The sequence below is a fragment of the Neolamprologus brichardi genome, chromosome 20, assembly GCF_056152115.1.
Source record: "Neolamprologus brichardi isolate AB-2024 chromosome 20, ASM5615211v1, whole genome shotgun sequence".
Taxonomy (NCBI): domain Eukaryota; kingdom Metazoa; phylum Chordata; class Actinopteri; order Cichliformes; family Cichlidae; genus Neolamprologus; species Neolamprologus brichardi.
Window position 1 is genome coordinate 20,219,774 of NC_142123.1, and position 27,005 is coordinate 20,246,778.

The 27,005-nt window shown below is 41.1% G+C and overlaps 2 protein-coding genes across 2 annotated transcripts in view; both read left to right on the forward strand.

Moving 5' to 3' along the window:
• The window catches only part of LOC148096978 (uncharacterized), a 196,728-nt gene that overhangs the window by 132,602 nt on the left and 37,121 nt on the right, over positions 1-27,005 (forward strand). The window contains exons 3-5 of the mRNA XM_087833614.1: positions 10,273-10,528; positions 11,099-11,238; positions 11,330-11,677. Of these exons, the coding sequence (XP_087689740.1) occupies positions 10,273-10,528; positions 11,099-11,238; positions 11,330-11,677 (744 nt within the window). The remainder of the gene's footprint in view (positions 1-10,272; positions 10,529-11,098; positions 11,239-11,329; positions 11,678-27,005) is intronic.
• LOC148096980 (deoxynucleoside triphosphate triphosphohydrolase SAMHD1-like) lies at positions 1,895-2,415 on the forward strand. Its single transcript, XM_087833715.1, has 3 exons — positions 1,895-1,978; positions 2,071-2,199; positions 2,392-2,415. The coding sequence occupies exons 1-3, from the start codon at positions 1,895-1,897 to the stop codon at positions 2,413-2,415; spliced, it is 237 nt and encodes a 78-aa protein (XP_087689841.1).

A 27,005-nucleotide genomic window follows, 5' to 3' on the forward strand; every position in this document is an offset into this window, starting at 1 on the left:
CCTCAGCACAAAAAACACATGACTATCAATACACCATAGAAACACAAGACAAGCAACAGGGGCGGGGAAAGGGTAAGAGAGAGCCGGTGTAGACAGCGCATCCGGTCCTGCAGCATGTCTGCGCTGGTCCAGTCGACTGCCATCTTCCCCGGTAGGGCACAAGCATCGAAGGCCTTTGGAAAGGGAGGGGGGATCAGTGTGTGCATATCAGTGTGTGTGTGTGTGTGTGTCCAGAGTTCAGCTGAGACAGTGTCCTTCGCCCCACCAGGCTAGGTAATCAGCCAACCCAGGTGGCCTTGCATGGAATGGGGGAAACAGTCTAAACACAGTCGTTATCAGGGTGTTTTGTTCAGCTCCAGCCTTGAGGCTGCAGCTGGCGCCAAAGGGGTCTCCGCATGAAGTGAGGATGGTTTTTACTTTAGTGCGAACAACTCATATGAATTTCAAAGCTGTTCTAACAGTCCAACACTGGTCTCTCAATCTCCCGTTGGAGAGCCGTGAGCTTTCTATGATGTTATCCAAACTTACGTTCCGTGATGTTGTCATTCTTTTTGCTCAAAGAGCCGATTCTGAGAACTCACGATCGCAGTGCACTTCCCCAAGATGTGATCGAATTTGCGCTGTTATTCGAGCTAGCCCCTCCAGATGTAATCCAAACCCACGGGCCAGAGTTTGACACCTATGTCTTAAAGGGTTAAGACTGTGCTGGCAGACAAAGCAAACCATCTAGCAATGGCATGTATCAATGTGCCATCCTGGAGCATTTGGATTACCTGTGCAGCCACTGTAGGGTCCAGGTATTGCGTCAGTCTTCCAGTAGTGACTGGAACTGGCTTTAGCTAAAAGCAAAAGTAGTGAAACACAGTCAGCAAAGATAAGGAGGAGTCTATCCCAGCTACCATAGGGTAAGAGGCAGGGTACACCCTGGAAAGGTCAATAGCCTGAAGCAAGGCTAAGGCAGAGAGACAGACAACCATTCAACCACTTAACTTAACCCCACTACTTACATGTCTTTGACTGTGGGAGGAACCTGGAGTACCCAGAGAGAACCCACGGGGAGAACATGCAATCACCACTGTGCTGCTCGATTTTTAGTTATTGTAGTTATTTGACTTAGTATTTGAGTCAGAGTTAAACTAAATTCTTTGTAGCTGATTTTGACTGAAACTATTTAAATTCATAGTGATTAATTCATAGTCACCTGCATACTAGCTTATTAGCTCAGTTTAACCTGCAGTTACTCAATTTTTTCATTGCAAGTAAACAGTTTTTAAAAAAGAAAACTGAAAAATAGTCATGCCCAAGCTGCAATGTTGGAAAAAACAAATTGATCACACTTTTTTGGTAATATCAGGTTGATTACAATATTTGTGGTGTGTGAGTGCACTAAAAAAGAAAAAGAGAGATGTTGATGTGAATCTTCTCTCTCGTTCTCAGCTCAACAAAGAAGACCAAGAGGAAATAAAAGTAAGAGTGAAAAGTGATCATAGAAAGAGTTTGACAAAACAATAATGATATAAATGACAGCACATGTTCTCTCCTCCATCTGTCAGAAGATGAAGGACAGCTTGGAAATTGAACTGGTTAGAGTCATTCGAAAGGACAACTTTGAAATTACTGTGAGTTTTTATTCTACTTTTACTATTATTATATAATGAATATATATAATATAAGAGTATAATTAAATATAATAAAATAATATAATTGTTATATAATAAATAATAGTAAACAATATTATATATTAATGAATCTTCCTAAAATCTTGGCTTTTGTTTTGTTTTTGTTTTTAGTTAAATTGTGTTGCCAACCTCAACTGAGCCATAATGTACATGTGAACATCAACACAGGCTGGTCTGTCACACTCTTCTTGTAGGTTGTCACTTTGGACTATGGGATGAAAAACAAGGACCCCATCAATACCACATATTTCTACACTAAGGCTAAACCTACTGAAGTATTCAAGATTTCCAGAGAACAGGTCAGAACTACTGCATGTCTTTGCATGAGCTGTGTGTTCTTTCTGTAGATGTCTCTGTAAAACAGCTTTTATGTTACTGTCCTTGTTGTCAGGTGTCCAAGCTTCTCCCAGTGTGCTTTGCTGAGAAGATCCTCAGAGTTTACTGTAAGAACTCAGCGAGTCTGAGAGATGCCAAGAGATGCTTTCAAAGGTGGTGTCACGAAAATGACTTTCTAACTGAGGTAACACTTTATTCTGTTCGATGGCAGTGACAGGCATTACCATGTTACAAGCAATGTGATGAGAACATAAAGAAGAAAGCTGCAGTTAAACCTGCATATCCTGTCAGAGCCTCAAGTTAGCATTACACTTTTGACCTTTTGGTTGTACTAATGAACTTGTCTGTGTCCTTATATATCTATCTGTATCTGCAGGATCGAGACAGAGCAACTCCATGAAATGAAGATGTGAAACACTGAGAAATTTGTTTTTTTGTGTTACTGCAGAGATTTAAAAACAGGTAAATCGATGAACTAAAGTAGTTTGGTGATTATATTGTTTATATTTATTATTAGTTATTTATACTATTTATCACACATTGTCAGTATAATTAAACTATATAGCTCAACTTGGCTCAAATGTTTAGATAAAGGCTACTGTTGTGATTTGCTCATTGTGTGAAAAATCCTTATTTATTATATAACAGTTCTAGATTTTACCAAAGGATAACAGAATCTTTCTGCTGTTTCATCTTTATATGTGTTTACTGCTGGTTTCTGATCAATTCAAAATAAAGTTTATTTTCTCTTTGTGTGTTATTTTTAAGTAATAGCTCTTAAAAGATAAGATGGAACGATGACACAAATAGTCTAACGTGCTCAAAAAGAGAAGTGTCTGGACTTCTTTAAGATTCTTGAAGACATTTTACCTCTTATCCGAGAAGCTTCTTCAGTTCTAGGGTCAAATGATCCTCTACCTAATCACATTAGGTAAAAACTGGTGAAGGTCACAATCATTGTTCAGTGGGCGTCTGGGAAGGGATCACTTTCCAGGTGCCTTAACGCCCACTCACATCCTGGGCCATCTGACCTCAGGAAATCACATGATAGGGTTGGGCTGGGTTTCACAATGAGCTCAACTGAAACCTTGGCTGATTGTGACCTACACCTATTTTCACACCTTGGCTCATGTGATTAGGTATAGGATCATAAATTCTGGGACTCCACCATTTGACCTCATAAGTGAAGAAGCTTCTCGGATGAGAGGTGAAACGTCTTCAAGCAACTTAAAGAAGTCCAGACGCTTTTTCTTTCCAAGCTCCGTAGACTACGATGGCCTGGATGACTGAGAACCTTCACACACCTAGGACACAAATACTATATGTTTTAAAAAATTGCATAGATTTCACTATGCTACTCATCCCCGCTGGTTACTGTTGGAAAAATCATCCATAATGCAAAACATAACAGACATTTATAGCAGTTCACATTGTATCTGATTTCCGATCCCTAGTGATGCTCGTGTAGGAGTGGAGTTTAGGTAATAATTATTATTGTTCAGAGAGATCAAGACCATATGTTGTTAGCCCCTTTGCCACAGCTGAGATTTAGAAACGCCAGAAACCTTTGTATAGTTTGTGGGAAACGAGAGATTGCAAGAACTGTGTTTAAGAGATGCTGGACAGTGTCACAGGACAGTCACAAAAGCTGTTGGCACAATTTAGATGGTTGTGCTCCAACTTACAAGCAAACCAGGTGCACTGCAGTCACAAAGTTGAGAAGAATCTTTATAACACATGTATTAGACCACATATGTTTGTATAACATGTTTGTGTTAGAAACTTTCAATATTCCTTTGTTTTGTGGCTGGAGTTCACTTACAAGCTACTGGCCAAAGCTAGTGAATGCCAGGTACTGGATCAGTAAAGTGTGTGGTGCTGACATTACGTGCTATTGAATGAAACATGAAAATGAACATGCAAAGTGAAAGACTGCTACAACCATCAGAGTGGTACAAAAAACTTGACAGGCAAAGCGACTTGGATGGATTCTTCCAAGGAAACAAAGTTTTAAGCTGCACTGATTAGCCATCGTCTGCAGTTAAGGAAGTTACCAGTAATATGTGTAGTTGGTGCAACGATAAGATGCTGTAACACATAATGTTACCGATTACACATCTGGCAATCACTTGAAAGAAAAAGAAGAAAAAAATATGTTAAGTGTCATTCAGTAAACATCACAGCAGAGTACAGTCTAAATCCATTGCACAGGCAATCACTGTGATCCCCAGCTGTGAGGTCAGTCTGTGCTCATCATCAGCTGATGGCTCTGCTTTCACTGCTCTGAGATTAGTAATGGTTTGTTCTTAGTGTGGAAACACAGCTAGCATTAGCATTTACACAAGCTTCAGTGATTTTTAATTGTAACAGATGCGTGTCTGCTTGAAAATTACCTTGATCAACATGTGTGATGTAGAGAAGATAGAGGGTAGAAAGGTTGTTAATAACTCATTGAGTACATTATCAAGGACAACTGGCAATGATGGAGAGGGGACGGCAGCTCTGAAAATGTCTGGTCTAATAAACAGGCAGGCTGATCAGGTGCAGGCTTAGCAGCACCTTCAGATTAGCATCTATGAAAATCTCTGAATGTAATATGTTTAACTGCTTTACGAGCACTCCACTTTAATGTATTTTTTTTTTATTATTTAATTGATTCTATTTAAAAATGAAATGTACAATATTAACATAATGTTCCCATTGGATGCATTTTACGAGTTATCTTAAAGTTAATTTCCATGTGGAATCCATAGATTTTCCTGTAAGGGGAAATTGTTGTGTTACAGCAACACGATAAACAAAAAAGAGTTTAAAATATTACGGTCTACACTAAGCAATAAATAAATAACAAAGTTAAAGTACCACAGATGCTTGTTAAGGGCCTTATATTACCAGAGTGCAAGAATGTATACATACGCACCGTTGATTGAAAAAAAGAAAAAAGCCAGAATCAAAGTAAAAATTAAGTTAGCTAAAAAGAGAAAAAACCAAGACTGACATGGTGTATTAGAGTGGTGCAATTTGCATTAATATGCACATTATAAATCTAAGAAAAACAGCTGCTTGAAGGTATAATACAAAAATATGTTTGGGATCTTAGGACTGACAGATGGCGCTGTCTGGATTGACAAGCGCAGCTGCGTTTTAGAAGAGAGGACCCAGACCCTCAGAGACAGGACTGGTCCTACCAAAAGAGCCGTTTATTTAGGTTGGATGACAATTAAACAAGAATACAAAACAAAAGGCAAAAGGAGACTTAGATTTTCACTAAACAAATTAAACTGGGTATGTCTGTGAGGGTTCTTAGTCATCCAGGTCATCGTAGTCTATGGAGCTTGGTGAGAAAAGCATCTGGACATCTTTAAGTTTCTTGAAGACATTTCACCTCTCATCCAAGAAGTCAGATCTAAGAGTAACTGGTGGAGAGTCCCAGATTTCTGTTGGGAGAAAAACTCAGGAGAGCCTACAAGCGTGGCATCCCAGTGTACTTCAAACCCAGCCATACACTCAGACAAAACTGGTTCATCCCAAAAACAAAGCTCCCAAACACAAATGTAACAATGTAATATATGGTGTACAGTGCAGCAAGGAATGTTCAGACCCCTATATTGGAGAAACCAAACAGCCACTTTAAAAACACATGGCACAACAAGAAGAGCCAACTTTACAGGACAACCGAGGATACCAATGTGCACATTTTGGACAGTTGATTTGAAAGAGGAGTGAAATAAGCCATCTATGTCCACTGTGAACAACCATCTTTTAACAGAGGTGGTGGCTTATGACACCAATTGTCTGCCATCTATAATTCAGTTCTTAGATCCCTTCCCAGATGCCTTAATGCCCACTCATATCTTGGGTCATTTGAGCTCAGTTAGTCCCATGATAGGGTGAGCAAGGTTTCACAATGGATTCTCCTACCTTGGCTGATTGTAACTTACACCCGTTTTCACACCGTGCCTCATATGATTAGGCAGAGGATCAATAGGGGGTCCATGACCCTCTTAGGGACATTCCTAATAGAGCTTAAATCTTGGACTCTCCTTCAAGCACTCACAGAACTGAAGAAGCTCCTCAGATGAGAGGTGAAACGTCTCCAGGAAACTTAAAGAAGTCGAGATGTTTTTTTAAGACGAGGTGGCCAATGTATGTTGAGCATAATGATTAACATGCAACAATCATATGTTGGTGCAGTGAAGTGTGTTTCTCAAATAAAATACAAAACTCTCATATGAGAAAAATAATTTAAAAATACAAATGCTGATGTATGAATATGCAGTGAGTCCAAGCATTAAGTTAAGTGTACACATGATTTCTTTAAAACACGTGTATGAGCTCAAACAATTGGTAAAACAAGTCTGAACAATGTTGGACACGCCCAATGCATGAACCAAAAATAAATAAAGCAGTAGAAAAACTGGACACACAGGATAAAAACAACACAACAAACCTTGAGTGATTGTTCCACAAGTATTCCTTCTTTTATACTCAAGTCTTCCTGATCATCATGTTTTCTCTTCCCTTTTTTGTTGTGCAATCACCCACAGCTTAAAGATGCTCGGGAGAATATTTTCATAGCCATTTAATCATATCAAGAAAATGGGATGGAAGTAACTGCAGAAAGCTGAAGTAAAAATGTGTTGAAAGAGAAAACAGAAAGGCAGTAGACTGATTACAGCTACCAACAAATTCTTTTTTCAGTGATTATTTTGTACTGTTCCTGCCCAGCGATCTTAGCTCATTATAGGCCAATCTCTAACCTTCTTTTCATATCAAAAATTATTGACAGAGTAGTTGTCAAACAGCTAACTGATCATCTGCAGAGGAATGGCTAATTTGAAGAGTTTCAGTCAGGTTACATTAAACATCCTTTCCTTAGGCAGTAACATCAGAAGGCATAGCATACATTTTCACTGCTATGCAGGTGATGCCCAACTTTATCTATCCATGAAGCCAGATAATACACACCAATTGGTTAAACTGCAGCAGTGTTTTAAGACATAAAGAGCTGGATGACCTCTAGTTTTCTGATTCTAAATTTTGATAAAACTGAGGATTTTGTAAATGGCCCTCAAAATCTTAGAAATACAGTGGCTAACCAGATTCTTACTCTGGAGGGCATTTTCTTGGCTTGCAGTAACACTGTGAGGAACCTATCAAACCACATGTGTTTTGTAACATGTTTTTGTAAAATTTCAATATTCCTTTGTTCTGTGGCTGGTGTGCACTTACAAGCTCTTGGCCAGAGCTAGTGAATGCCAGGTGCTGGATCAGTAAAGTGTGTGGTGCTGATATTATATGCAAAATCAAAGACTGCTACAACCATCAGAGTGTCTCGGTGTCATCCAGGTGAGTAAATGATTTTGTTCATCTAGCATATATTCAAGTGATTTCTTTGCACAGTGAGTGAAACAAACCCACTGATTAAACAATGGGCTGTGAGGTCAGTTTCTTGATCATTAATATGCAAATTGTCATGACTATTGATCAACAGCCACTGATTAACCACTGATTTTGTTCAAATAAAAAATGAAACTCTCATATGAGAAGGATGAAGTAAATATACAAATGTTGATACATAAATATGCAGTGAGTCCAAGCATCAAGTTAAGTGTACACATGACTTGTTTAAAATACGTGTATGAGCTCAAACAATTGGTAAAACAAGTCTGAACAATGTTGGACACGCCCAATGCATGAACATAAATAGCAGTTAAAAACTGGAAACACAGGTCGAACACAACACGACGGACCTTGAGTGACTGTTCCACAAGTATTTCTTGTTTTATACTCAAGTCTTCCTGATCATCATGTTTTCTGTTTCCTTTTTTGTTGTACAATCAGACACAACTTAAAGATGCTCTGGAGAATATTTTCATAGCCATTTAATCAGGTGAAGAAACTGCAGAAAGCTGAAGTAAATATTGGTTTGAAAGAGTAAACGGAGAGGCAGACTGATTACAGCTAGCAACAAATAATTTTTCAGTGATTATTTTGTACTGTTGAAAAAACAGAATTGAACAAAGTTGGACAAACCTAATGCATGAACCAAAAAAATGATGTAGAAAAACTGGACACACAGTATTAATACAACACTTAAATATTTAGGCACTGAAGACACCAAGTGAAGTGTTTCAGGTGTAATTTTGTCCCATTCTTACTGCAAACAAGTCTTAAGGTGGGCAACAATACGGGGTCTTCGTTGTGGCATTTTGCACTTCAAAATATGCCACACATTCTCTATTCGAGACAGGTTTGGACAAACTTTTACATGATGGCTCAGGACAAGTTTAGCTGTTTTTAAATTACTGTTAATCTCCACAAACTCAAGAATTCAAGTCAATTTCCACAGCTATGTGTCATGGTCCTGGGTCGGTGACCCAGTGCTTTGAGTTTATGATTATTATTTTCTAGTTTATTCTGATTTTGTATTAGTTCTTGGGGTTTGGTTGTCGTGTTTATTTTTCCTACCTGTGTCTCCCTCTGTTCTCTGTACGGGTCCTCGAGTTTTGTGTTGTAAAACAGTCTGTGTGTTTCCTGTTTTACTTTGTAGGTCTGTGTCTCGTTATGCCCATTAGTTCCAGCTGTGTGCCATTCCCTTGATTGCTGCTATGTGTATTTAGTGTCTGTGTCTTCCCCTACTCGGTGTCGCGTCGTTAACGTCTGTTCATCTTCTTACCTCTACTAGCTGTGTGTTCTGCTTCTATGGTCCTAGTGTTTAGTCTCCTGCTCCAGTTTAGTAATTCGTTTCCAGTGTTTCAGTCCTTGGTTTCTTGGTTCAGACTTTTGTTTGTCTTTTGGTGAGTTTAGTTAGTACAAGGTTTTTCCCAGCAATAAAGCTGCGCTTTAAGTTTCACTTCCGTGTCTGAGTTCTCCATTTTAGGTCCACCACTCTTGCTTGCCTGCCTGCCACACAGCGATCCATGACAGAACAACGCGACCAGTATGGCTCCAGCAGACTCACTGAGGAAGCGCAGCTCAGCCTTTGACGGGACCCGGCTAGCGCTTGGAGGGCCTCCGTGCTGCCGTTCCTCGCTAGCAGCCTACCCTTCGGCCCACTCACCTGCTTCTTCCCCCCGGACGCCCCGGTCTCGCAGAAAATGCTCCAGCCGGTCCCGGGAGGATTACTATGAGACTGCAAGCAACCAGCTTACACCAGCTCAAGCTTTCTACAAGATGTTAGGGATCATTATTGTGCCACCCGACTCACCCAGCGTTTCCACATCACAGCAGGAGCAGCCACAGCCGAGTCATCCCTCGTCGCATTCTGCCAGCGCTGCTCCCTCTTCTACTTGGAAGCGGCGAACGCGCCGCCAGCACTCACAGCTCCTGCAGGAGCCTGGGTCTCTTTTCGAACAACCGCCTGGGGTGAGTGACAAAGTCCCCCTACATTCGCCTTCTGTGTCGAGAGTTAAACAGACCGTTTCCCCCAAGGCCGCTAACGCCGGCTTCATGAACTCTAGAGCTCGTTTCTTCTGTTCGGGAAAATGAAAGTATTCGTTTTGAGAGCGATCGTTTCCCCTTTGGTTCAAAAGACTGTGCTTCTGATGCTCCTTCGGACCCAGGAGTTAAGACAGTTTCATCTGGAACTGTTTATTCTGGGGCTATGTCTGTTCAGTTAGCCGCCCGGCCCGAAGCTCAGTTAGCCGCCCGGCCCGAAGCTCAGTCGCCACCTCCACCACATTCAGCCTCACTACCCATAGCACAGTCACATCCACAGCCTGACTTACTACAAACCTTATTTCAATCCTTAGCCCAGTCAATAGCTCAGTTGGTAGAGGAATCATCAGCCTTATCGTCAGCTCAGTTTCCAACTTCACCACCGTTATTTTCCCGACCTTTTCTTCAGTCGCCCTCAGCTCAGCCACCTATACAGCCATCACCTTCACCTACGCCTCCGGTACAGCAAGCTATGTCTATTCAACCCATACAGAACTGTTCCACAACCTCTAATCCTAAGCAGAGAGACAAACCAAACAATATTGTTATCAGTCCTCAAAAGCTGGCCAGTTCTGAGACTGAGATGCACTCCGGGGCCTCCCCAGAGGCTGGGTTTCAGCCCCCAGCAGACTCTGGACCCCTGGAGGTTAAGAAGCCAGCTGAGGACCGCACCCGGCCGTTGCTGCCTGAGCAGACTCAATGCTCTGTGCAGCTGCAGTCTGCCATGTGTTTGCCAGAGGCCCGTGTGCCTGCTGGTCCTGTTCTGTCCCTGCCAGAGGCCCGTGTGCCTGCTGGTTCTGTTCTGTGCCTGCCAGAGGTCCCCGCACCTGCTGGTTTTGTCCTGTGTGTTCCAGGGGCCCCTGTGCCCACTGGTCCTGAGACTGTTCTCGCTGGAGGGCCCGAGGAGCCCGTCCAGCACCCGTCCTCGTCAGCTGGAGGGCCCGAGGAGCCCGTCCAGCAACCGTCCTCGTCAGCTGGGGGGCCCGAGGAGCCCGTCCAGCAACCTTCCTCGTCAGCTGGGGGGCCCGAGGAGCCCGTCCAGCCACCAGCTGCTCCACCAGCAGCCGCATCCACGCCTGCTGCAGCAGCCGCATCCACGCCTGCAGCAGCAGTTTCGTCCACGCCGCTGCCTGCTGCAGCGCCTCCGTCTCCGGCTTCCACGCTGCCGCCAGCTGCAGCCTCCGTGTCTTCATCCTCGCCAGCTGCAGCCTCCGTGTCTTCATCCTCGCCAGCTGCAGCCTCCGTGTCTTCATCCTCGCCAGCTGCAGCCTCCGTGTCTCCACCCATGCCGCTGCCTGGTCCAGCTCCAGCATCATCAGCTTTGTCTGGTCCAGCCTCTGCCTCTGCCTCATCAGCATCAGCTTCGCTGTCGCCTGGTCCGGCTTCAGCATCATCAGTTTCGCCATCGCCTGGTCCAGCTTCAGCATCATCAGCTTCGCCTGGTCCAGCCTCTGCCTTAGCTTCAGCTTCACCTGGTCCGGCCTCTGCCTCAGCTTCGCCTGGTCTGGCATCAGCTTCAGCCTCGCCTGGTCCGGCGTCAGCTTCAGCTTCGCCTGGTCTGGCATCAGCTTCAGCCTCGCCTGGTCCAGCTTCAGCATCATCAGCTTCGCCTGGTCCAGCCTCTGCCTTAGCTTCAGCTTTACCTGGTCCGGCCTCTGCCTCAGCTTCGCCTGGTCCGGCGTCAGCTTCAGCTTCGCCTGGTCCGGCTTCGGCTTCGGCTTCGCCTCCGCCTCCGCCTGGTCCAGCTCCAGCATCCGCTTCAGCGTCGCCTGGTCCAGCCTCCGCATCCGCTTCAGCGTCACCTGGTCCAGCCTCTGCTTCAGCGTCATCTGGTCCAGCCTCCGCTTCACCTTCTGCCTCGTCTGGTGCTGCAGGGGCCACGCAGCCTACAGGTCCCCAGCTGCCGCCTCAACATCGTCGGTCATCTGCCAGGCCGCTTGTTGGGCATCTTCGCCACTCTGGACGACCTCCGGAATGCCACCACTGCCTTCCGCGTGGCCGGCCTCCGGACTTGCATTGCCGCTGCCGCTGCTGTGCGCACGGTCGGCCCCCAGACCTGCTTTCACGTCACTGTTGCCGTCCGCACGGTCGGCCCCCAGAACTGCTTTCTCGCCGCCGCCGTTGCCTTCCTCATGGCCGGCCCCCTAAACTGTCTCACCCTGGCCTTCGGTGCTATTGGCCCCCAGGCAGACCACCTGCACTGTTTCGGACTCTGCTCCTCTGTGCGCGTTTTGGACATTTGGTTTGCCTTCCTGGGGGGGCTCTTGTTTTGCTCTGTTCCGTGCCCTCCTTCCTGGGCCCCCCGCCGCCCACCCGGGTCTGGTGGTGTGTTTTGGGGCTGTCGGGAGCCAGCCCTTGAGGGGGGGGGGTACTGTCATGGTCCTGGGTCGGTGACCAAGCGCTTTGAGTTTATGATTATTATTTTCTAGTTTATTCTGATTTTGTATTAGTTCTTGGGGTTTGGTTGTCGTGTTTATTTTTCCTACCTGTGTCTCCCTCTGTGCTCTGTACGGGTCCTCGAGTTTTGTGTTGTAAAACAGTCTGTGTGTTTCCTGTTTTACTTTGTAGGTCTGTGTCTCGTTATGCCGATTAGTTCCAGCTGTGTGCCATTCCCTTGATTGCTGCTATGTGTATTTAGTGTCTGTGTCTTCCCCTACTCGGTGTCGCGTCGTTAATGTCTGTTCATCCTCTTACCTATACTAGCTGTGTGTTCTGCTTCTATGGTCCTAGTGTTTAGTCTCCTGCTCCAGTTTAGTAATTCGTTTCCAGTGTTTCAGTCCTTGGTTTCTCGGTTCAGACTTTTGTTTGTCTTTTGGTGAGTTTAGTTAGTACAAGGTTTTTCCCAGCAATAAAGCTGCGCTTTAAGTTTCACTTCCGTGTCTGAGTTCTGCATTTTGGGTCCACCACTCTTGCTTGCCTGCCTGCCACACAGCGATCCATGACACTATAGGCCAGTTATTTTTACAGTTGATATTTTTATTCATTGATTCAGCACACAACCATTAGGCTGGGCTATTTAGATGCTTTTCTCTTTACTTATTAGTAAAATGATCAGGGGAAACTACTGCATTTTTGCCTAACAACAATTTTTATGACAGCTATATTTAACTGTACTTTCATACACTGACACTCAATTCTCTGTCTAGAGGACACTGGTTAGCTAATGCTGTCGTAAGCAAACAGCAAGCTGTGAGGGATTAGAAATATATTTTACTGCTATTGTTAATAATCATCATCATTACCATTGCATTAATAATACAATCTACAGTATTGATATTGCATTCAGATGTTTAAACATATTGGTACCCAATTAGCCTTTATTACATGTGCAGTTATAACCACTCTAAACTGTTGAGTTGAATCTATGATCTTAAATGCTTTTGAATGCTTGTTATAATCTTAAATGTGTATGTGCTGGCCTTCTGTCTGGTGGAAAAGGTTACAAGTTGAAACTGAGTGCAGTTCATGATGACACACACAAACACACAGTAGACTTTATCTCATTTATAGGTGAGAGGTTAATCATGTTTGCTTGCAACTCTAAAATTGTCTCTGCAAAAGAGGAACAGTTTGGTTTTCCAGACGGGAAGTGAAAGTCAGAATGTTGACAGGAAGCATCTGCTGTGGAGACGGAGACAATGTTATTTTTAAACTGTGTTAAGTCATTGTGGTTTTGAAACCTATGTATGAACTGTATCTGAGTGACGTTTAAGGGCGTCAGTGAATTTAAGCCCCAGAAGGTATAAAACACCTGCTTATGCTCTGTAAGTCGGGGATCGGCGCTGTCTGCGTACAGTAGCAGTCTTCCCACGCGTGTGCATTAAAATCATCGTTTGACTCCACCCGGCCGGATCAGTGTTGTTATTATGGAAGTTGATTACCTCCTCTACCCCTCCTCAATATTGAACCTAACAAAGCCAAGCCATGAATTCATATATGAAATTCCAATGTCGCAACAAAAATATATATAATGCTTACCGTTGATTAAAGAAATGTATCCTGAAATGCAAAGAATTCAAATTGCTGGATGGGACAGAGGCAGTTTCTCGCAAGTGAAGTCGTTTTTTTTAGGGGCTTTTTTTTTTTTGGAAGTTGCAAAACTGTGACATCACAACAATGTGAGTGGTCACTTGCAATGTTGAACCTTGAACAACATTATTTATGATGATGTGGGAACAACACCAACACGAGGATATCAGACCCTGCTGGCAGGCACAACCCTAAAACGAGTTCTATTTTTAAAAGTGTTGACAAGAGAAAGACAATGAGCTGCCTAGTTAGTTAGGACTGTAGTATGATATAATATAATACGCTCAAGTTTATTCCTGTCCAGTTATTTACAAATCACTATCTATTACCCACTCCATATTGTTTTCATTTTTTTCATAGTATTGTGTTAATGTGCTGTCCCCAGTATTTCTAGTACATTTTGTTTGTTCATACATTTGCTGTATCCTGCAGTGATATTGATGCTGTACCGGTCTGTTGTGGTAAAGGGAGAGCTGAGTGTAAAACCGAAGCTCTGAATTTACCATTACCTATGGTCATGAGCACTGGATAGTGACCGAAAGAACAAGATCACAGATATAAGCGGCTTTGTCCGAAGGGTGGCTGGCAAACACCTGACCCTATCTCTAAAGGAGATAGGGTCAGGTGTTTGGCCATCTGGTCATCTCATTATGATGCCTCCTGGGTGGGGTATTCTGGGCATGTCCCAGCAAGAAGCAATTAATTCAATTCTAAATGACCAATGATGTTGTAGACAAGTGAATAAGGAACTGCATTTTCATTTCATCTTTAAGCACATTAGCACTTCTGTTTTGAACACATGGAATATGTGTTTGTTTATGTGGTAAACAAAAAAGTGTGAAACAACTCAAAACATATTTTAGATTTTAGATTTTTCAAATAACCAGGCTTTCCTTTGAATACAGCTTTGCACACTCTTGGCATTCTCTCGATGAGCTTCACGAGGTAGTCACATGAAAAGGTTTTCCAGGAACCTTGAAAGAGTTCCCAGAGATGCCGAGCACTTGTTTGACCTTTGGCCCTTACTCGGTCAGTCTCATCCCAAACCATCTCTATTGTGTTTAGATCAGGTGACTGTGGAGTCCAGGAAATCAAATACTAAACATACTAAACCAACTAAAGGCAATCTAGAAATAATGGCATGTCGCTGTTGGTGCTGCTTCAGTGTGCCATTTTGCGACTTCCTGCAATTTTAAAATTGCATTGATTAAAGTCATATTTAGTTTTGTTTTATAAATTTTCTATTTAAGCTAATTGTTTGGAGGAAATAACTCTTTTGCTTGGAAAATGCAACAAATACAAAGACCTATTTGAACTGGAAGATACTCACCTTCTATCAGTGTTTGCACAGTGTACCTTATGATTGCACAGTTCTGTGTTTCTCTGTCTCTCTGTTTTCGTATCCAAGGGTGTGGCGCTCCTCCCTCCCAGCTACCTGTTTGCACACCTGTCATTGATCATGACATCAATGCTGTTATACTACTGTCCATACAATGTATTCACACTTTCATAAACAGAGTGTTCATAATAATTCTTTACTATCATAAATTTCAGTGTGCCTTCAATCTTGAATAAACCCCCAACAGTGTCACCAGCAATGCACCATCACACCTCCTCCTTCATGCTTCACGTTAGGACTCATCCATGCAGTTATCTCTAGCCGCTCTGATTACTGTAACAGTATCTTCACAAGTTTACCTAAAAAATCAATCAGACAACTGCAGCTGATCCAGAACGCTGCTGCTCGTGTTCTCACTAGAACCAAGAAAATAGAGCACATTACCCCAGTTTTAAAGTCATTACACTGGCTCCCTGTACCTCAGAGAACAGACTTTAAAGTGCTTTATTATAATTTATAAATCCTTGAATGGATTAGCACCAGAGTACATTAGAGATCTGCTATCATGGTACAAACCATCTAGATCAGTTTGGTCCTCCAGCTCTAGTTTACTGACTGTCTCTAGAACCAGAACTAAACATGGAGAAGCAGCTTTTAGTTTCTATGCTCCTCACATCTGGAACACACTATCAGGAGAATGCAAAGCTGCAGAGACACTGAACTCTTTTAAGTCTAAAGTTAAAACTTACTTATTTAAACTTGCTTATGAGTAACTGATACTATGATGGCTTTCTACTTGCTTGTTTTAATTTTCATACAAATTATTGTCTTGATTATTGTTTTATTGTAAGTGCTTTTTTGTAAATGTTTTCTTGTATTTTAACTTTTAAAGTGATTTATGTTCTATTTTATGTGTTTTCATTTTAATCATGTGAAGCACCTTGAATTACCTTGTGCTGAAAGTGTGCTATACAAATAAAATTGCCTTGCCTTGCCTGGGAACCATACATGCAGAGACCATCCATTCACCTTTTCTGCACCGCACTAAGACGCGGTGGGTGCAAGCAAAGGACTCAAATTTGGAATCATCAGACCAAAGCAAAGATTTTAATTGGTCTGATGTCCATTCCTTGTGTTTCTTGTCTCGGATGACAGGTGAAATGTCTTCAAGGAACTTAAAGAAGTCCAGATGCTTTTTTTCCCAAGTTCCTTAGACATCTGACTAAAGACCATTTTCTGTATTATCTGAGCTACCTGTGTCATTCTTCTCCGGTTTGTGTCTTTATGTTTATTTCTTGTAGAAAGTCCATTGCTAGCCTAACTAGATGACAGAAACCATGGTTAGTTTGCTTTGTAACACTAGTTTACATGGTTTATTAACATTGGTTGTCACTATTTTCCACAGAAGAAAGGCTTCAAAAGATCATCACCTTAAATGACGGCAACTGGATAGTACTTCATGTTCAGGGTGGTAAGAAATCTTCTGAATCTGTTGGAATAAACAACATCAGATTTTTCATCCATGCTTGATTTAAATGAGTTAACTGCACCAACTTGAGTTGCCGAACAGTCCTCAGCTCCTGCTTCCTCCACAGAAGGAAATACAATATTTATGTGTGATGTAAGGCTTCAGGTGGCCCCTTAACTTTCAGCCATGAGTTGTATCAAATTACTGTTAGAAGTGTTGTCACAAGATTAAAATAATCCATAAGTTTACATCACAGTATTGCCTACTAAAATAAGTATTCTGAAATGTTAGAGAATGAAGATGGTTAGCAGCAAGTTATTGCAATACTTGAAGAGGTAGGGTTTAGGAGCTGAGTGGAGTAGAAATAATGGCAGGCAGTTGCACAATGGAGATGGAGTCTGATGGCTGGAGCTTAAATGCCGGAGGCTTAAAGGGTCAGTATAAATTGGTGGCATCATATAACAATGAAAATGAAATAGCCCCCAACTGTGTTGGGACAACCTCTGATGTCTGTAACATAAACTTAACATTACAAAAGTTTGGTGAAAGGTGGAGGGCTCTGTGTAAGAGAACCTGCTTCCTGGAGGGAGATATGGAGGACTCATTATAAGCTGTTGAATGCAAACTTATGATACTAAGAAATTATTATGAATACTCTGTGTTTGACAATATAATACATTGTATTGACAGCAGTATAACAGCACTGATGTTATGATCGATGACAGATGTGCAAACAGGTAGCTGGGAGGAGCACCACACCCTTGGATACACAAACAGAGAGACAGTCAACACAAAGGAAGAGATACACAGAAGTGCGTAATAATAGGGCACACTGTGCAAACACTGGTAAAAGGTGAGTGTTCCAGTTCAAATAGGTCTGTACATTTGTTCCATTTTCCAAGCAAAATGGTCCAGAAACAATTGTAACTTGAGCCTATAATGTTTAACACACTTTGCACTGCATTGTCCATCCTCAGGATGTTTGAAGTAAATTAGCAGTCTGTCATTTTTTGCTTAAAATTCCTTCAAATATTAGGTTTGGGCAATCTAATCCAGTGAATAATATTCTGTCATTGTAGCAATTTCCCCTAAACAATTAGCTTAAATAGAGGATTCATAAAAACAAAGCAAGATGTGACTTTTATCAATCTATTTGTAAAAGTGCAACAACAAAAAAAAGTCACAAAATGTACTGCAAGACATTATAATTTAAAAAATATTGTGTCACAATTTTTAGCACTACAGAAAGAAAATTGTTGAATGATTCAACAGTTTAGTAAACTTAATAACTTACCTACAATTAAATTGAATGAAATTTAAGATTCCCTTGTTACTCCCTGTGGCACTTATAGTGTTTTCAGTTATTATTTTTAATAAATGTGTCCAAATCTAAGATGAGTTACTCACAGTAAGCAGTACAAAGGCCTCTAACGTTGTGTTGTTTCCGGGCGCTTGTGAAGTGCAGTTAGCTTCTTTAACCTGTAGATGTGAATCAGGTTCGTGCCTGATGCTGTGCAGTTCTTCACCAACCACAACCACAGCTGCCAGTAATTCACCGTAAATTCTACAATTTTTTTTTTTACAGTGTACTACAAAACATGCTTCTTAGACACAAGGTATTTTTCCCCTGTTGTTTAACACAGGTCAAAATAAAGGACAAACAATGCATATGCTTAAGCAGCATTTTTCTATTTGTTGGAGTACATTTGACCTCACAGGCCCACTGTAGAAAGTACTACAAATACCTGTATAATGATATCACTGTAAAAATACAACAAAGGAAGCACCAAAACTCCTTTCTTTATTATTTGGAGAATTGGAACAGCTCTTACAATGGCTACCACACAGGTTACCTGTCTCATTTAGTAATGAAAAAAATGAACTATTTGAACACACCTTTTGTCTTTTTTTTCTTGATTAGATTTTGTTTTGTTGATTTCTTTAATTTCTTTCTGGTTTGTTTCGTGTGGGGCCGAAAAAGTATGTTGAAACACACATTAATTTCTAAATAAGTTTTGTTTGCATTGGAAATAATTTCAGAGAATCATGTAGGGCTGTGATCCAAAGTTGTTCCACAAACTCAGTGTCTTACGCTTTCATTTATTTGGTTAAATGCAAAATGCTGGGTATTGACTATATATTTGGGTTTCAAAGTACACATGTAAATGTTTCCACATTTAAATCCATTTTCCCTATTTGCTCCCTTTCAACATGCAAAATAACCTACAAACTATGTGTGTGTGTGTGTGTGTGTGTGTGTGTGTGTGTGTGTGTGTGTGTGTGCGTGTGTGTGTGTGATTGTGTGTGTGTGTGTGTACTCTCTGGCAATTGAAGAGATCACTTTTTCCAACAGAACCCAAATCACCCCAGGCCACAGACTATTTGCCCTTTATATATATATATATATATATGGTTCTGTCCCGTTTGTTTCTTTTGCCATCAGAATTGTTGTCTAAAGGCAAAGAAAGATGCCCAGCGGATTTACTTTATCAAATGGACTATCCCAGCCTTGCCGTATTGGTCTATTTGATTCACCTTTGCTTTTATTGTTTATTTTATTTTCATTTGCTGAACACGGGACAGACCTGACTGGGGGAAAGAGACAGGAGAAGAAAGAGGGAAAGAAAAAGAACGGGGAAGAGTGACGGTGATAAAGGGCAAAAATCAAAAACCAACAAAACAAACTGACAAAAAATACATATATCAAACAAACAGAGCAATATAATAAACAACATCATCGCGATGAGCTATGTGAATATAACAGTAAATATTAAATATTATTGTGCAGCACGTAAAATCGACAGCGCACAGTGCGCTTTGAGGTAGCAGCCAAAAAGGTTGTAGTTTGTGTCTGTGAGCACCCGTCTGTACACCTGTGAGCATGAGCGCGCTTGTATTTAAAAGGTTCCTTTATGTAATGATCTGCTAGAGGTTGTGGGGGGCCATAGCCCTGTCCTCCTGGGTATGAAGCAGCTATGGAGGAGATCCAGGCTCCAGACATCCAGAGACCCCCAGAACACAAGAGACCAAGGAAGACCAATGAAGGGGCAACTGTGCCACTATCCCTGAAAGAGCTGAGGAGAGCCCCAGATGAGGGGTCACTCAGCAGCCACGGAGCAGAAGCCAGGGGGGTTGCAGTGACGTGTCAGCCAGCTGTGCCAGAGTGACCGAGCTCCAGGCCCAGAGGCTGAGGGCCCGAGCAAGCCCCAGGCTCCAGGCCTGGACAAGCAGCCACCAGGAGTGAGCCGGTGGGTACCTGGACGCCCATCCCCGGACACAAAAAACCACCAATGCACCAATATCTGAGGGCGTCTGCCACTGGCAGGGGGAGTGGGGGGGGGAGATAGGCTATTTGCCCTTTTTAACCTCAGCTGATTTCTACTGGTTTCCATTAAATAATGTGGGTTTCTGCATAAGCCATATAGTAAACAAAGAAATGTAAAGGGACACTTTGAAAACACATCAGATATCAATGGGGAAAAACAATGTATGTGCCAGATGTGCATATACACAGTTTTTTCTCCAACAGTGGCAATTTTCTAGGCAGAAAAATCTAAATTGAAAACAAAGATCTCCTTTGCAGGATTTGTTGCCAAATGTGTCAATCATAACTGGATCAAAATCAACACATAGGAAATTGACCTCCACTGAAGACATCGAACAACAGACAGCAAAACAAAGGTCACTTTGGAGGATGTCACAGCAAAAGCGGAAGGTGATATTACCACCGAAGTACACAAAAGCCCACACACAAATAAAAAATCTACGTACAGCACTAACACCTAATCAGAAGAAAACAATGTTACAGTGAGCTAAAGAGAAGCAATCATGGACTGTGGATTACAGTAATATTTACAATCAGGTGATCATGAACCAATCACAACAAATAAGAATTAGCCAAGGATGATGATTGAGGACCTTTAGGCTGCTGCTCCATTAAAACATAAAGATGACTTCCTTAACAAAATACACATTTTCCATGTGTATTTTGCATGATGAAAAGTGTGATGAAAAGCAAAAAAGTTCAAAGAAAGAAAAGAGAAAGTATAATTTCTGCCAGGGGTTGTATAGTTTCCTGTATGTCTAAGCCAATTGAAGGGGAGATGTTTGATCATAAATGTGATTTGCATGTTTTAATACACAGTAATTCAAAGTGGTATCAGTTTCTGTGTCAAGAGGGAAGGTCAGTGACACTGAGGTAGATATTCAAATACTGAATTTGCTGTACAAATGGGTATCGAAGTTATCGCCTCAATGATCAACATTTGCTTCCTCCATTGAAACAAATGTAATATTGTTTTCTGCTGTGATCCATCACATAGCTCTATTACTAACTGGCCCAGTTTGTTAGCTATATTTTATCAAAAAGAGACACCCCTTTGCAATTAGCTAGTGATCATTAAAACTGATGGACTGAACTGGTTCTTAAATAGTGCTGTTTTACTCAATCTGAGCACTCAAGAAGCTTTAAAGAAAATGCCTCATTCACCCATATATATCAACTTCCCTGAAATGGATTAGGCCTGTCAACACAAAGTGATATGCAGATGTTATTTAAAAGTAAATGGTCACTCTTATTTAGTCAAACAACACAATTTTAAGTAAAATTCTGTAATCGCACAATATAAAGACATGCGCACACCTCACATGAATCAGATGGAAACTACAAATATTACATACCAATACAAATTGTTCATTAATAAGAGTAAGAACAAGTGCTTAAAAGATTCTGACATTTTGATGTCTTTAGTGGCATGTGATTACAACACACTGCCAATGAAATCAAGCCTGTTGTTCAGTAGGGCAGGAAACAATAGAACGCAGACATTATGAACAAATAACAGATATCTTATGAACAAATATTATAAACAAATATATTATGAACAAACAGCATGTTTTCAGAGAGGAGGGAGAGAAAACCGGTTCCGGTTGCGCCGTAAGATGGCTGCACCGACGAGAGCTCCCAGTCATCTCAGCAAAAATGAGATGACTCATGACTTTTTTTTTTTTTTCTACTTTACCATTCTGCTGAGTGACTGTCTTCTGCTCGTCAAATACATTTCATTGCGATGTTGACCCTGTGCTAACTTGCATATGACAAATAAAACTGAAAACTGAAACTGAACTGAAAACAGTTCACATTTTAAAACAGTGATTGATTCCACTTCAAGAAAACTAAAGATTACAACATCTTATAGCCTAGCCATGCGCGGTGGGGTCTCATTAGAATGCCTTCTCTACTAAAAACTCTCTCAACTGGGGCAAAGAGGCAGGGACAGAGAGGACCTTCAAGGCAACACTGTGTAGACTGGTGAAACGCTCTTTGTTTTTTGACCTAAAGGTGAGTGCATCACAGTCACAGTCATTTATGCTGTCTAGGTACTTGCTTATTTGTACATCAGTGCTTGAGTCCTGGCTTGTGCTGCGTTGCAACCTAAATGCTTTGTAGCGTGAAAGAAGACGTTGTTTTGGGGGTGGCGCTGAGTCACTATCCGATAATTCTGTGTCTTCTTCTGTTGGTGCTGCAGGTGCATCTCTGTCTACCTCTGTGATCAAAGCACAGTAATTTTAAACCTATCAATGAGGGCAGGTCTTTGCATACAAAATAACCTAATCCAATCCAGTGTGACACATTTATAGATCATTAGGCACAACTAGTAATAATGAAAATACTGGAGTGTTCAGGGTTGCAAGACCTTAAATAACAAGAACAGAAAAATAGTTGAATGGAATCTACAAAAGACAAAATGTCTGTGCATTAACTTTGCATATTGCATTAAGCCTCCTCATGTCAGTCAGCTATCAGACACAGTTGTATTGACAAGAAACGAACTACTCAATAAAGTCTGAAGTTACACCAATACAAAATAACTGTGTCTAATAATGACATGCTATAGTAGCCCCTACACACTAGACTGGTTCAGTAGGACAATATCGATATATTTCTGCTCAATGAATACGCCAAAATACCTAAAGTTAGTGAAAACTGTTTAAGCAGCTGATAGCAGCTGATAGCAGCTGATAGCCACTGCTAGCGGTAGCTACCTGTACTTAGCATGGAACGTTAGTTACAATCTTCACAAGAAAAGTTAAGTCTGCATAGACAGTTGCAAAAAAACTGTCCCTAAATAATTTATACCGCGTGAAGAACACATTATAAATAACAATATTACATAAACATGACCTGGTCATCTGAGGTTGGAAAGGTAGGTATAAGAGTTTGAAGATGGAAAGATGGCTACTGGGTAGCTTACCTTTGAGGGTGTTTGCGCTCCAGGTGCCTGGTAAAGGCTGAGGTAGTCCCGGCTGTCTTGGTCAAGGAGACTTGACAAAATCTGCATTTTGCCGAATGCTTCTTTTTTGCATTTACCGAAAACTCTTTGTGTTCTATGAACGCAAACTTTATGACAGACAAAGTCGCTGACATTTCTGCAACTTACTGTCGTAGTTTACTGCTCAGTCTAACGGATTGCATTTAGTTGTGTTCGAAGGGCACCAAAGGCGAAATAATAATATGCCACAATATGGAGGGATTTGAGCATAGCTAAGCCACTGTGTGCCACTGTGTGAGAGCTGAGCAGCGAAAGGAAATTAAGTGAGGAGCCTGACTTAAAATTCCTGACTTAAAATTCTTGCTGATGCTACAGCAATAGGACAGTTTTTATGAAAAATGCCTTTAAGTCAACAGACCCTGAATCAACAGAAAGCCCTGAGAGTGATCCCACAGCTGAGGATTATTTTGGGATTGTTTTTTACCTGTAGAGTGAAACCATTCCGAGAGCAAGTCTACCCTGTTGGACCAGGAGAGTATGTTTTGACAGGAGGTGCTTGCTGGTCCACGTGATGATGCTAAAAGCCAGCCTAACATTTTATATACACCTCCATTGTTATATAGGCTGTCCTCACCAAGCTAAAATTGCCAACAGTGTTTGCAGTGCAACATTATTGGTATTAAATAATATTCAAGTTATTTTTTTGCTTTTTATATTTGAGCTAGCTATTGCAATTCAAATAACCATGTTTACTATTCTGACCTTGGCTTTTCAAAGCTGGACAGACCACTGGTTACTTTTGCAGTATTGCCTACTGTCTATTGTTGTTGTTTTTTTTGTTTTTTTGAAAGGCTAAGAAAAGGTTACAGAATACTGAAAGAGGGAGGCTAGTAGCTGAGCAAGCTGAGACTAGAGGAAAATAAACTTAAAAGTACAAAAGGGCTTTTCTTGAGATTGTTTATTATGTTCCTATTAGCAGTGATCCCAACGCCACACCCATAGATACCACACACACACACACACACACAAATAGAAATACAGAAAGCACAGGGGGAGGAGACTGAACACCAAACATCTCTTTATATAAAGAGGACAGCTTGAAGTGCATATCATCAGTAACAAGGACATCCTTTTCATGCAGACTGAAGTCAGATTCATTGTTATTGCGAAGGTAACTGACACAAACATACATAACATGTCTCTTGATAATCGGATTTTAAATTGCAATTATCACAGATGATTGTGTGAAAATGATTGCCAATGTGTCTGTAATGTGTTATTGACAAAGAGTCATTAAGAAAGCAGAAATAAAGAAGAAATGTGAGTATAATGGAAATTACATTCTGCAAAATGTTTCTGTTGTTTACAAACTTGGTTTCATCTTATTGCTGAATGCATCTTTTCTTTATACAAGTATTTAATTGTTCTAATTTCTGCATGTGTTGAACTAATAATTTCTCTTTTTCTCCTCCCTTAATTTTTACGAGGAAATCCAGAGTATTTACTTAAGATTGAATTCATTTTGATTCCACATTATTTTTGTCATCTATTGTAACACAAATCTATTTGTTAGTGTCAGAATTGTTCAGTTATTCGAAAGTATAATATATTGAGTACACATGAGTACTTTAGGCACTTTAAGTATATTTTCATACTAGTGCTTAGGGGAAATACTACTACTTTGTTCAAATGCTACTACTTTTGTAAACTTGCAAATACCTGCTGTACTATATGCTGACTTAAGTCAGTTATACATTTTGTAGCTCCTACTGTCAATCTTTTTTAATCTTATCTTAAAACACATTTTATTCACTGGCTTTTAATACAGTATGAGAGTTATTTGGTATTTGATGTTTGGTACTAATATTATAAGTTATTTAACTAGTTATTCTGTAGTTTTGTACAGCACTTTGATCAACATTGCTGTTGTAATTAAATGTGCTACATAAATAAATAAATGATAAACAAAAGGACAATCCCGTCCTAAAGGCTTGACATCTGAGAGCATTCTTAACTTGCCATTATTGCTAATAATAATAGTCTAATAGTCACAGTTGATAGATCACAAGACTGATAACCTTTTCCTTATGTACCCAGAAAACAACATCACTGATCTTCGTCAGCTAATTCCTGATCAGGTGGAGAAAATTGGCATAGAGTAAGTTTGTCCATGTTAAAAGAAGTTGCATTGTTTACGCGGTTAATTTAGTATGTTTCTGCTATGCTGTCTTATGTTTTTTAATGTACTCTTTAGGGATAGTATCCATCTTCCAATCTACAACACTATGGAAAATCAACATGACACCAAAGAAAGCAAGGTGATTTAACATGACTCTTGGTCTTCATCTTACAATAACTGATAAATTGATGAAACCCATTTTTCTAATTTGATACAGTATCAAAAATATTCAAAAGGACAAGGATAAAATATCCTTTAGATTTCCTCGTGGGAAAATCCATTCTTTCATTTAAAATTTTCATTTGGGATGAAAGACACGAACGTCATTCAAAGTAAATCATTTGTTAATCGCAAGAAAAACCCTGAGAAATTAATTCCAATCTCCCGCTCAAAGATGATAACACAGCATCACTTTCCAAGCACTGTTTGTTCTTTTATGCATCTCCATAAGACAACTTTGGCTGTCTAATATGTCATTTTTGTGCTGTTCTCCCTGGTGTCCGGTGATAGGTTTGTAGCTTGAACCTATTCGCTGGAACGTTGAAGACAATATAATTACACAGCAAAGCAAGACACGAGTAGGCAAAGTTCTTCATGTTTCTCGTGCACGGGAGAGAACCGGACAAATGCCGTTCCTTCGCTTGACCCCAGTTGCTCTCGTCCGCTCCCCCGTAACACTGCTCTTTTATTGAGGTTACATGAATATGCATAGGTTCATTAACATATGACGTATACATACACACAAAGAGTACCTTGCCTGTGCGTTGTGTAAGTGTGTGTGTGTGTGTGTGTGTGTGTGTGTGGTCAGAGTGTGACCCTATAAATGACTTCCCTAAACCTGCTGGTCTGGAAGTCCAGCAGTTCATCTAAACAAAAGGCACTTAGACTAAAACAGATATAGCTACGTATATCCTACCATAAAACAATAAGAGAAGGTACGACCTCTCCCATGCTCCCAGAGTGTGGGTGTGGATGCCAGAACACTCTGGAATGCGCACAAAGCCTTTGCAGACTATTAAGGATCACACATCCTATCACTACACAATCGATTATACACCTCTACCAATCTAAAACTAATTATAAAACTCTAAGCATATATAAGTAGATATTTCTAAGCATAAATGACAATCAACAATACAAAACCTAACATTCCCCCCTTTTTGACCTTTATGCTAGAAAAGTTCCCAGTTATGATCACCTCATGTCTGACAGTTTCAATGCAAACATTTTTATACACAGCATATGTCAATCACCCTAAATTACTGTAAACGTACACAGCTTGACAAATGTATTAGCAGTTATCCCATTCCTCATTGATCTCATCCAATGGCAAACTGTATCCTACGAGCAAACAAATGAATTGTTAAGTTAATAGTTAAAATAAGAAAGTAACATTTTCAAAAACATCCCACCTCTGGAAAGGGTGCTGGGTCCAGTTATCTTACTGCTGTTATGATCCCAGCAGTCTTCAGAGTGTCATCGTATGCACAGTACAGTGGCACAGCATTAGGTGATGTTCATAGGAAACTGCTGTCATCACCACCATAGCTTCTGGTTCATGTGCTTTTCACAGAATCATGATGCCATCCTTGGACTCCCTCTGCGTTGTCGATGTAGCTTGGCACGCTCCCCTCATCCTTCAGGTGCCCACAATCTCCTCTGTTGGCCTCTGGAAAGCCCCCTTTGCACAGATCTCATTCCAACGCAGTTTCGTGGTCCTTGCTGTGGCTCCAAAGTCTGATCTCATGATGGGCCCCAAACAGCTCGACCTTTGACCTCAACCACTGCCTGGGCTGTCAGCTATGCCTGGAATGGTTCTTGCTTCTCACTGGGCCTCTGAAGATTTCTCAGGAGATTCCTTTCAGCAATATTCTGACTGCTGCACCTGTATTTCCTTGCTAGGAGGAAAAAACTTCTATTTGGAGAGCATGTCAACAATCGTCAAACCACATTCTTTAGTTCAGTGAACTTCACTTATAGGCCATCAAAGCCTCATCTGAACATGGATGCACCACTTGCATAGGTTTAATACCTGTAAATGAACTGTTAATCACATAAATCACTGCAACAATAATAGAAAACATTGTTTAATGTTAATCCTGGACCCCTCCTCTTGACGCATGGACACTCCCATGAGTCAACTCATCAAACCTAGATTCCTGTCTTAAAGAAAAAGGTTAGCTAGATCATGTCCCAGGCAACATCAGGGTGTCTCCTCCGGAGTAGCACCACCCCGGACCTATAATCCTGCAATAAAAGATGT